Consider the following 12358-nt stretch of genomic DNA (forward strand, 5'->3'; position numbering starts at 1 on the left):
TCTTCCACCACCACTCCTACTGCCGCCACTTTATCACCACTACTTTACCACCACCACCATCACCTTTATACCACCACCGCTACTACTTCACCACCACCATTACCACCATCGTCACTACTTCACCACTGCTGCCCCCGCCACTGCATCACCACTACTACCACCATCACCTCTCCATTACCTCCACCACCACCACCACCACTACCACTGCCACACCACTACCATTACCACCGTTGTCGCTACCATTTTTCTTTCATCACCACTGTTTTACTTTACCACTACCGTTGCCGCCACTCCATTTCCACCGCCACCGCTCCACTACTACCACCATTAGCACTCCACCTCATCCGAAACCATTTAAATCCCTTTATTAAATAGATGAGTTTGAATCAATTTTGTTTGGTTTCAATTTCGAAAACTAATTTTCAAGTTTCAATCCTTATTTTTTAAAATTTTTGGTACACTTTTTAAATATTTTAATCATTTTTTAATTGATTAAAATATTGAAAAATCTCACTAAAAATAAAAAAATATTAATTAAAAACTCAAAAAAAAAATTTCAAAAATTGAAATAATTTTTTAATACAAAACTTATTTTAACTCTTTCAAACTGCACCCATTTGCCATGTCTGATGAAAAAAAAAAAAAAAAAACTAACAAATTATTCCCAAAATTCCCCCCAAAATTTGCCACCCACCCTTTTTCTTTTCCTTCTCTTGCTTGCAGTCGCTCATCTGTCTCTCAGTCGTGCTCAACGGCGTAGGGCAAGGGAGGTGGCGACGTCCAGCAGCGGCAGCATCTCTCTCAGTCACTCATCTCTCTCTCTCTCTCTCTCTCTCTCTCTCTCTCTCAGCAACATCTCTCTTTCTCTCTCACAATCTACATCCGATTATGGACTGATCTCCTCTGTTCTCGATTCACCTCGCCTTCTAACGATCAATATTTCTCTCTGCTCTCATCCCTATTGCGTCTCTCTTGTGTGAGCCAAGTCGAGAAGGAGATGGACCCTCAATCGACTGAGAATGTGTAGTGGTCCTGCCGAGGGTTGGTGTAGTCGATTCGAGAATGATGCTAGAGGAAAATTGATGGCTGGAGGAAAATCGAGGGCTACACCAACCGCCATCTCCACCACCACTATATCCACCACCATTACATGATGGTAAGCCCTCTTCCACTCTCTCTCTCTCTCTCTATATATATATATATATATATCCTCAGTTTCTTGGTCACTCTCTTTCTCATCTCCCTCCCTCTTTCTCTCTCTATGTTGGAACTTTTAACTTCATATATTAGAATGTGAAGGTGTTGATTATTGCCAGAGTTTGAATTTTATTTTGTGCCCATCAGTACGCTTACATGTGAATGTAAAAAACAAAAAATTCAAACAGTGCAATCAAATTAAGGAAGATCAGATTTTCTGGAGGAATAGAGAACTCTTCTAGGACATAATTTAGCTCTACCCCAAGATTGGGTATATGTAACCTCCTCCATCAAATTGAATTTTGATCTCATCTCAGATCTTCACCTTGTATGACATTTGTTTAGTGGGTTTGCTGCTTTGTTCTTTGGATTTGTTTCCTTTTCTGTTTGCTCTGTATACATGATGTATATATAATATATATGTACAAGGTTAATTACATTTGTAATCTCTAAATATGAGATTTGTGTATTTTGATCCCTTATGTTTAAACTGTGTTAATTTAGTCCCGAATACATAAAAAGAGTTTCAATTTGGTCTATATGTGTAATTTTGATATTAAAATGAGACAGATCACATACTTTGCTGTCAAAGCCCTAGGTCAGATCTCCCTCTTTGTATTTCTTAAAATCTAGAGATGATGATACCAGGTTTGAGTGCCCCAATTTAAAAAAAATTCATATATATATATATATATATATTCCTACATATACCATAAGGTGTATGTGTGCTTGCGATGAATTTCTATATGATCTGCTTCTTCAATATTTATGTCTCGTTTTGCTTATCTACATATTGTGATCTGCTCATCATTTTTCTTTCAATCACTTTAGTTGTTTTTAATTGCTATCTAGTTGATATCCCTTATCACAAACCCTCATCACAAACCCTCATCAGCATGATTCTATTTGTATGTTTATGTATAATTGTTTCAACTATGTGAAAAATGTGTACAATAGTATATGTGTGTGTGTGTGTTGAGGAATGGTGCTGTAAAGCTTTATGTATATAAAAACTTGGTTGTTTCCACAAGATATAAATCCAAATTTGTAGACCAAAACTTATTGCACCATTCCTCTATAGAGCTTTGCATATATACATAAAAATATATACACACAAATATACGCACCTTAGTTCCACAATGTTTTCAAGTTTGTATTGAATTATACAACCCACTTGAGTTAGTGGGTTCAACTAAATTTCTCTGGACTTCGAAAAAAAAGTTTTAAAATAGATGAGATTTTACTATGCTAAATAGGTGTTGGGCAAATGTGAACGCTATTATGGAACTTTATGGTAATAGGAAGAGATCAGATGTAGATTGTGTATGACTATTATTGCTGCTAACCAACTCTGAGCCTGGTTTTTTTTTTTTTTTTTTTTTTTTTTTTTTTGAGTTGAGAGAATAAGAGATTTGTTTAATAATACTAAAGTTGGGAAAAGAGGTCTATTATTATAATCCGAATATAGCCTTTTTGAGTTTTAATTTGCTTTTATGAACAGTTCTGATAAAGAGGAGCCTGATGCTGAAACAGTTACATCCATGTTGGGTTTCCAAAGTTATTGGGATGCCACTTATGCAGATGAATTGGCGAATTTTCGTGAGCATGGCCATGCTGGTGAAGTTTGGTAAGTTTTTCTCTGACTATTGTCACTTCTCTTTGATCTTCTTCTTTAGGGATTGTAAGTGGTACTTTACTGTTTTTACACAATTATTAAGGTCATTGTCTTGTACCTGGCAGAAAAGGAGTATCCTTGGTAGTTGCTATTAACCATATATTCCCACATTAGAATTCTTTTTCTTCTTTTTGGTCTGTTTTTGTTTGAGAGAGGAAGTTCAACTCAGTTATCACTATAATGCAGTAATAAATTATTTGAGGATGGTATCAATTTGTAAGTATGAGAATACGGTTCTTGTTGTTATTGGCTTGGAGCTAAAGGGTAATCATAGGGCTCTCACTGAATACTCTAATAGCATGATTGCTATTCTGAGCTTTTGTCATCTCTGATCTGGACTCATAAACAACATGGAAGTTATTGGTTTTAGAATTCCTAAAATAAAAAATTCTAAAGTAGAGAGATTAATAGGTATAAATTATAGTAATTTTTTTTTCAAAAAATTATCATTACATCCCAAATTATATTCTTCAAACTTTCAATGTGTTTAAGTGATAACGTTGTGTGTCCCCCAATTGTTGGAAGCGTGTTTGACACAAACGTGACACCTTAGAATTGTCTTGTGTGTTCGCTTTGTTGAACATTATTTGTTTCTATATATAATGGGGAATGTTGGATTTAATTTTTCTGGCAGCCCAATACTTGTACAAAATACCCTAAATATGGCAAATAATTTCAGTACTTTCATGTGAAATGATTTGAGCAGGCTTTTAGACAGCAACCAACTCAGTGGCAACATCCCTTTAACGCTAGGATCAATACTGAATTTGGAGGCCCTGTGAGTATCTCCATGTCATACCCAACTAAAATCATAAAGCTGTGAATTTCCATGAAAGTTTTGAATTGAGTATATCTTGTGTTGCTACAAACGTCTTGATAGGAACTTATTAAGTGGGTCTGTACCACCGAACCTCAACAACCTAGTAAATGTCTGAGAGCTGTAAGCAGACAAAACAAATATTTTTTTTTTGATTTAAGCATCTATACTTGTTTCCAGGTAGTCAACTTAATTTGCATTCGATTTTCAGCTAAGTATTACAGACTTTTGATTTTCTACTTCAGGTTCTTGTCAAACAATCAACTGTCTGGCTCCTTGCCCAATCTTACGGGCATGGCCACTCTTAACTACATGTAAGTAGTTACCATGTTGTTTACTTAGGAACAAGCATCATGATTCTCGAGCACTTTTCTAATGGGTATCTTATTAATTCCTTATTTTTTTCTTCTTAAGAAAATTTACTTTTCTTGCCATCACCTTGTTTTTGTTGTTATATTCCATACATGATACATACCAATTTATTTATTGACTAAAATGTGACTTGTAGGTCTATTAGCAATAATTCTTTTAACAAGTCAGATGTTACCGCATGGTTTTCAACCTTACAATCTTTGACAACATTGTACGTCTCTCTTTCTCTCTCTCTCTCTCTCAACAAACATGCATGCATGCTATCACATACAAACAAACAACTTAACAAGATTTCTTTGAACTATTTAAGGTATGCTACAAGGGTTCTTTTCCATGATTTAGCTTTATCTAGGGCCTTATGTTTTGTTGCATCATAGTGATCACGCCTCTTCGTACAATCGTAACTGTTAAAATTTACCATCACCTACCACCAATTTACCATCACCTACCACCACCTACTCCTCACCTACTACACTCACCCTCTCCTATATAATGAGCCACTCACCATTTGTAATAGATACAACAACACATATCAATCAATAATACAGTATTTTTTTTAACATGGTATTAGAGCAGGTTTAGAACCTAATAGTTTCGCTTCCCCGGCGGGCGGCAACCTTACCTTAGCCGCCCGCCGGACCTCAACCTAATCTGCTTATTTTCTACACATACCTTCCCATCATTGTGTGTAGTTGCGCTTTTTGTGGGTTTCCTTTTCTTTCTATAGACATCCCAAGCCTTTAGCTTCTGATGCTCTCATGATTCTCATCCTTTTGCAAGAGGTGATGAATATCTCCCATGGGACATCTCCAACCAGCATCCAATCACCATCTTTGTCTTCATATGTTGGTGCATATTCAGATCCATTGTACCCAATAGTGCACTTGAACATGAATTCCAATAGTGTACTCTGTGTCTCTCCCCGTTTCCATTTCCTGAACTCAACGAGACCTCATATTCAAAATTCCAAAACTCGTCTGTGAAACAAGGATCGACAAACTCAAAACGACGACGTTAGACACCGCCGATGGTCTGAGAACCACCGACGAAGATCAAGTCAACTCAGTTTCCGGCGATGGCGATCGACGATCAGAAATCGTCGTCCGACGGTAAAATCTTGGGGTTGTTTAAGCTGCCGTTTCGGCAATCGGTGAATTCGCATTCTACGACGTCGTCTTCGCCTTGATCCGAAGTCACATAAGTCCCATGTCTGAACCATGAAATGAAAACAAGTTCAGAGAGCTGCTGCAAGAGTTCCCTCCCTTCGACTTCTCCGCATCACAAGATCATGTCTGAAATTCAGAAGCTTGCTTCCGAAATCATAAAAATTATTCCGATGAGTGGTTCCTGTTTTAGTTCCAGTCGGAATCAAGAAGCATTTCAGGAAGAAACGTAGTAATAATAAGCAGTGGGTTTGTGAGAAGTGCTCCAAAGGCTATGCTGTTCCATCTGATCACAAACCCATCTCTCTCTTCTTCTCTTATTTCTTTATTTTTCCTTTTACTTCCTTTACCACCACTCACCCACCTATACTTTTTCTTTTTTATTCTTTTTCCACACTTCTGTTCTCATGATGCTCAAATTCTCCAATTTCTTTTTTTAATATTTCAGCCTTTTCCTTCTTTATTTTTTTATTCTTCACCTCACCTGGCATGTCTCTTCATGATTTTTATTTTCTTTTATCATCATCACATGCATCCACCGCCCAAACCTTTTTTTTATTATAAAGCTTATTGGTGCACTCCTTGTTCCCCACTTTCGTTATTTTATATATATATATATATATCTCTTTTTATTATATTATATTAAAAAAAAAAAAAAAAAAACATCATCATCTCTCCTCCTTTTGCTTTCAAACTCAATTATTTTTATTTATTTTCTCCAAACCACTTTCCTTATTTTCCCTATCTTTCATTTTTGATTTCAATTATATTTTTATTATTTCTTTCTTTCTTTATTTTTCTTTCACATTATTTTTAATCTTTTTCCAATTCCATTCATACCATATAGCTTTGCACACCAAACCATATTTTATTCATCTCAGGGATCAACCCCGATCACAATTTTACATACACACACACACCAAAAAAAAAAAAAAAAAAAACACAACAACCACACCCACAGTGGGATTTTTCTCTACTCTGCCGCCGGTCTTTTCTTCTTGCCTCCGTCCTGGGCGGCTCTTGCCGGTATTGCCTCCGTGTTTCCCACTCCACTGGGCATGATCACTACTCCCTGCTCCTCCACTGCAGCATATGGCGGCCCTCCAAATCGGAACATAACGGTGGCCTTCCGCTTCAGCTCCTTATTTTCTGCCTTTAGCACACTAATCTCTGCTCGCGCATCCTTATACATGCGTTGGAGCAGAGCCAGCTGGGAGTTTAACTGTTGCACCTCATTTGTCCTGCTCTGCAACCGGTGCGACAAATTTGTGACCGCAGTCATGGTTTCTACGCATGACTTCAGAGTATACTGATTGGCCTCAATATCAGTTTGCACCGCCATTTTTTGCTCCACCGACCGCATCGAAAAGTTCAACGGAGCAAAACCAGAGGTGTTTGGTTGAGGTTCACTGGCCACCACACCAGTTATTTCTCTTGTGGACTCATTCAGTTCTGGAAAGAGCGTAAGCAGCCCACGGGAAGAGGAGGCCATGTTCTGGTTAGCTGGACGGGAAGAAGAGGCCATGTTATGGGTTGCTGAGTTTTTCAGAGAATGATTGGTTACAGAGTGTTTCCAGATTTGCAGCTCTTAGAAACAATCTCTCAGAAAACGAATATCTCTCTCAGAAAATGAAGAGTTTTTTCAGAAGTTTTTTCACAAAGTTTTTTTTTGTCTTCGCTTCTGCCTCAAGCACAGCCTCCGCCTCAGTTTATAAAGACCCTGACGAAGAGGCAGACACGCGCATCATGCGCCGCTCGGCGCTCGAAGACAAAATGGGCGCGCCTTTTGATGGCACGTCTTTTTATGGATTGGGCATGCTTTTTGATGGCACGCCTTTTAACATATTGGGCACACCTTTTGAGGGTGCGACTTTTTAGGGGTCCGACAAGACTCTGTAAACTGTCCCGACATTGATTCCGGTTAGCTCCTTCATGGGTCCGACAAGACTGTAAACTGTCCCGACATTGATTCCGGTTAGTTTCTACAGGGGTCCAGCAAGCCTCTGTAAACTGTCACAACAACTGTCACAATATTGTCTGCTACAACGGTCCGACATGACCCCATAAATTGTCTTCTACATCGGTCTGACACCGCCATCCAGTGTCCTCTACACCGTTATGACACCACCATACAGTGTCCTCTACAACGTTATGACACCCCTATACAGTGTCCTCTACAACGTTATGACACCACCATACAGTGTCCTCTACAACGTTATGACACCACCATCCAGTGTCTTCACCAATGGTCTGACACGACCATACAGTGTCTCCTATCCTTTTTTATTTTTATGTATTTTCTTGTTTTGTTACTCTCTCCAAACTCAAGTTGGTTAGTTTCTATCCTCCTTAAGTTTGCGGGGGGCTGTTAAAATTTACCATCACCTACCACCAATTTACCATCACCTACCACCACCTACTCCTCACCTACTACACTCACCCTCTCCTATATAATGAGCCACTCACCATTTGTAATAGATACAACAACACATCAATCAATAATACAGTATTTTTTTTAACAGTAACCATTTGTTTTTGCTTTATTTTTGTCTTTGGAATATTTTCAACTTAAAGTATTTCACTCCTTGCTAGTGTACTCTTGGGATTTGCTACAGATAACTGAACAATTGTAGCCAATTTTCTTATATTTTTCTCAGTTTTGGGTGATGCAGTGTAGGAATTTGATTTTTGGACCAATTATTGATTGCTAGTTGACATGGTTGTAGGGCATCTGGTAGAGTTTTAAAAGTACTAACAACGGCCTGAAGTTTAAAATCCTGATACATAGCATCCGACATTTAAAACCTTTCTTTTGCACGGGAGCATCACAAAATAAATATTGTATTGTTGAACAGTATAATCCCTTATATCCAACATATACAAATAATTGTATGTCTACTACCTGCAGCTCAGATAAAATTGGCAGTCCCAAGTGTGTATGCGAATATTCGTACACGGGTACCATAGTCTTCAGAGCTCTTTCCTTTTTAAACTAAGTCCAAAAATGCACTTTTCCAATACTTAGGCTTGAAAATAGTCCATCAGGGGCTAAAATCGTGAAAAAGCCATGAGAAGGCCCGGGAACACCCCTAACACCTTGGGAGGGACCAATGTAAGTTGTGGAAACTTATGAAACCAGCACGGGACTCCCGGTTTGAAAACTAAGTAAAAAAATACACTTTTTCATATTTAAGCTTGAAAATAGGCCACCGGAGGCCAAAATTGTGCAAAAACCATGAGATGGCCTAGGGAACACCTCAAACACCTCGGGAGGGATCAATGTGAGTTATGAAAACTTACAAAACTAGCACTGGACTCTTGATTTGAAAACTAAGTCCAAAAATGCACTTTTTCACACTTAAGCTTGAAAATAAGCCATCGGAGGCCAAAATCGTGCAATAGCCTCGAGACGGCCTGGGGAATAACTCAAACAGCTCAGGAGGAATCAATGTGAGTTGTGGAAACTGACAGAATTAGCATGGGACTCCCGGTTTGGAAACTAAGTCTAAAAATGCACTTTTCACACTTAAGCTTGAAAATAGGCCGTCGGAGGCCTAAATCGTGCAACAGCCACGAGACGGCCTGGGTAACACCTCAAACACCTCGGGAGGGACCAAAGTAAGTTGTGAAAACTTACAGAACTAGCACGAGACTCTCGGTTCGAAAACTAAGTCCAAAAATGCACTTTTTCACACTTAAGCTTCAAAAATAGGCCATCGGAGGCCAAAATCGTGCAACAGCCACGAGATGACCCAGTAAACACCTCAAACACATCGGGTTGGACCAACACAAGTTGTGGAAACTTACAGAACTAGCACGGGACTCCTGGTTTGAAAACTAAGTTCAAAAATGTACTTTTTCACACTTAAGCTTGAAAATAGGCCTTCAGAGGCCAAAATCGTGCAACAGCCACGAGACGGCCCGGGAAACACCTCAAACACCTCGAGAGGGACCAATGTGAGTTATGAAAACTTATGGAATTAGCACGGGACTCCCGGTTTGAAAATTAAGTCTAAAAATGCATTTTTTTCAACTCTTAAGCTTGAAAATAGGCCATTGGAGGTCAAAATCGTGCAACAGCCATGAGACGGCCTGGGGAACACCTCAAACACCTCAAGAGGGACAAATGTGAGTTGTGGAAACTTACGAAACTAGCACGGGACTCCCGGTTTGAAAATTAAGTCCAAAATTACACTTTTTCACACTTAAGCTTGAAAATAGACCTTCGGGGGCCAAAATCGTGCAACATGCATGGGACGGCTTGGGGAACACCTCGGGAGGAACCAATGTGAGTTGTGGAAACTTACGAAACTAGCACGGGACTCCCGGTTTGAAAAATAAGTCAAAAATTGCACTTTTTCACACTTAAGCTTGAAAATAGGCCATCGGAGGTCAAAATCGTGCAACAGCCACGAGATGGCCTGTAGAACACCTCAAACACCTCGGGAGGGGACAATGTGAGTTGTAGAAACTTCCGGAACTAGCACGAGACTCTCGGTTTGAAAACTAAGTCCAAAAATGCACTTTTTCACACTTAAGCTTGAAAATAGGCCATCGGAAGGCAAAATCGTGCAATAGCCCTGAGACGGCCCTAGGAACACCTCAAACACCTCGGGAGGGACAAATGTGAGTTGTGAAAACTTACAGAACTAGCACGGGACTCCTGGTTTGAAAACTAAGTCCAAAATTGCACTTTTTTACACTTAAGCTTCAAAATAGACATTCGAGGGCCAAAATCGTGCAACAGCCACGGGATGGCCCGGGAAACACTTCAAACACCTCGGGAGGGACCAATGTGAGTTGTGGAAACTTACGGAACTAGCATGGGACTCCAAGTTTGAAAACTAAGTCGAAAAATGTACTTTTTCACACTTAAGCTTGAAAATAGGCCATCGGAGGCCAAAATCGTGCAACAGCCATGAGACGGCCCTGGGAACACCTCAAACACCTTAGGAGGGACCAATGTGAATTGTGAAAACTTATGGAACTAGCATGAGACTCCCGGTTTGAAAACTAAGTCGAAAAATGCACTTTTTCGCATTTAAGCTTCAAAATAGGCTATTGGAGGCCAAAATCGTACAACAGGCCCGAGATGGCCTGGAGAACACTTCAAATAGTTCGGAAGGGACCAATGTGAGTTGTGAAAACTTACGGAAGTAGCACGGGACTCCCGGTTTGAAAACTAAATCCAAAATTGCACTTTTTCACACTTAAGTTTGAAAATAGACCTTCGGGGGCCAAAATCGTGCAACAGCCACGGGACGGCCCGAAGAACGCTTCAAACACGTCGGGAGGGACCAATGTAAGTTGTGTAAACTTATGAAACTTGCATTGGACTCCCGATTTGAAAACTAATTCGAAAATGCGTGTTAAATTGTATATTTTATGGATAAGATAATAATTGTCTAACTTGCATTTTTTTCTTCTTCTTGTGTTTCAGTTTTTTGCAGATTCGAGATTTGATATAGACATGTTTGGTAATTTGGAGGGCAGATGGTAGCTCATTTTGTGTTTTTGTTCATATTACCTTACATGTATTTTGGTTGCATTGTAAATTTTATATTTTTGTTGGTATTACAGGACATGTTGGGTAATCCGCCTTTGATATTTTATTTTTGTTGATATTAGTAGACATGTTTTTTGTTGGATATTAGGAGATGTGTTTGGTAATCCGCATGCGGTTGATATTATACTTGTGTGGATATTAGTAGACGTTTTTTGTGGATATTAGGAGACATGTTTATAATCCACATGCAGTTCATATTGTATTTTTGTGGATAGTGCCGAAATTCGATTGTGATGTTTATGGGAATGAACAGATTTTTGTATTGGTTTGTAATAGATATTTTATTGAACAGGTTATTGAAATGCGCAGGGAATTGTTACTGAAAAGAAAAAAATTCGGAAGAAAATAGTACTCCCATTTTCAAATTTTTTAATTTTTATTAGTGACGAAATAAAAAATTAGTTTTCAAAAAACATGACGAATAATTGTCACTAATGATATAGTACCTTACAAATATTTTCATCACATTTGCTAAATATTTCATCGCTAAATTGAAATATTTGGTGACAAAATGTTTTTTGTCATTGAAGAAATTTTTTTCCTGCTCATTTTAGTGACGATTTTTTTTGTCACCACTAAAATCTATTTGGTGACGAAATATTTCGTCGCAAAAAATAATTAAAATAAAATATTATTTAGTTTATTGGCGAAATTGATGTTATAGAGGACGAAAAATTCAACATTCGAAGGCGAAACATTTCGTCGCCAAAAATCAAAAATAGGCAATGAAATTATTTTTCGTCACCAGGTACTTTCAGCGACGACGTATAGACCACGAACGTGGTGACAAATTTTTTTCGTCGCAGATCACTTTAGTGACAAAAATTTGATGTTTGGAGACAAAATCAGTCTGTCACCAAAGGCCTTTTTTGTTGTAGTGATTGTTAGTAGTCTAGAAATCCTCCAAAGAGATTTCGTCCTCCTAACTCCAAGAATTGGACGTGAATTATTCGGTATACCCTTTCTTTTGCTGCTTTGTTGTAGACCTTACGTCGGATGCCTACCAACGACTATATATTGCGTAGTGCCAACCGAGAGCTTCAAAAGAGACGGTAATGATGGGCCTAGTTCAAATCCCTCCTTACACCGAACTACTTAGGGTTCGAATACAACCACTCCATTCAAGGGTTCTGAAATAACCAGTTGCGCAAGACTTGCTCATTTTAATCTACTACTAATATCAACTTAACATCATCATTTATGATGTATAACTAGTGTGGTCGTCAACCCTCTTTACCAACCCATTTAGTTTTTCCCTTTTCACATTAAGTTCATTACAAGTGGTTAGCACAAGTAAGAGCAAAATAAGGCCATTCAAGGTGAAACTCAAGCATGCAAGTATAACATATATTACAACAAATATGTCATGATAGAACAAAAACACTACATCAAGAACCACACTATCAGATTTTCAGCACTGCACCAATTCAAAAATAAATATAGAAAAAATATTTTCTAAGGGTTTCAGAAATGTGGCTTACTGAGAATTTGTAGAGAATCAAGTCTAGTTTTAGAATCATTTTATGGAAGTAGGGTGACCTTTTTTGATTTTTAGATATTTAAGAAAT

At 38.4% G+C, this 12358-nt stretch overlaps 1 protein-coding gene across 2 annotated transcripts; it reads left to right on the plus strand.

The window, feature by feature from the left end:
* The first annotated feature begins 660 nt into the window (after positions 1–660).
* On the plus strand, positions 661–11063 carry LOC114283439 (leucine-rich repeat receptor protein kinase HPCA1). Of its 2 annotated transcripts, XR_014343022.1 has the most exons (7): positions 661–1156; positions 2699–2824; positions 3579–3650; positions 3753–3812; positions 3935–4003; positions 4198–4272; positions 10665–11063. XR_014343022.1 is itself a non-coding variant. In XM_082893067.1 (6 exons), the coding sequence occupies exons 2-6, from the start codon at positions 2739–2741 to the stop codon at positions 10690–10692; spliced, it is 330 nt and encodes a 109-aa protein (XP_082749193.1). In that variant the 5' UTR covers positions 661–1156; positions 2699–2738; the 3' UTR covers positions 10693–11063. The 2 variants fall into 2 exon arrangements, 1 of the variants encoding a protein (XP_082749193.1); XM_082893067.1 differs by lacking the exon at positions 3753–3812.
* Positions 11064–12358: the final 1295 nt, after the last annotated feature.

Source organism: Camellia sinensis, chromosome 10 (assembly GCF_055761805.1).
Source record: "Camellia sinensis isolate YWXY chromosome 10, ASM5576180v1, whole genome shotgun sequence".
NCBI classification, from domain to species: domain Eukaryota; kingdom Viridiplantae; phylum Streptophyta; class Magnoliopsida; order Ericales; family Theaceae; genus Camellia; species Camellia sinensis.

Excerpts from the sequence above, each read along its gene's own strand:
- LOC114283439 (XM_082893067.1), top strand. The coding sequence starts at position 2,739 with ATGTTGGGTTTCCAAAGTTATTGGGATGCCACTTATGCAGATGAATTG. Across the intron at positions 2,825-3,578 it reads GGCCATGCTGGTGAAGTTTG|GCTTTTAGACAGCAACCAAC; the intron begins GTAAGTTTTTCT and ends TGATTTGAGCAG. Across the intron at positions 4,004-4,197 it reads ATGGCCACTCTTAACTACAT|GTCTATTAGCAATAATTCTT; the intron begins GTAAGTAGTTAC and ends TGTGACTTGTAG.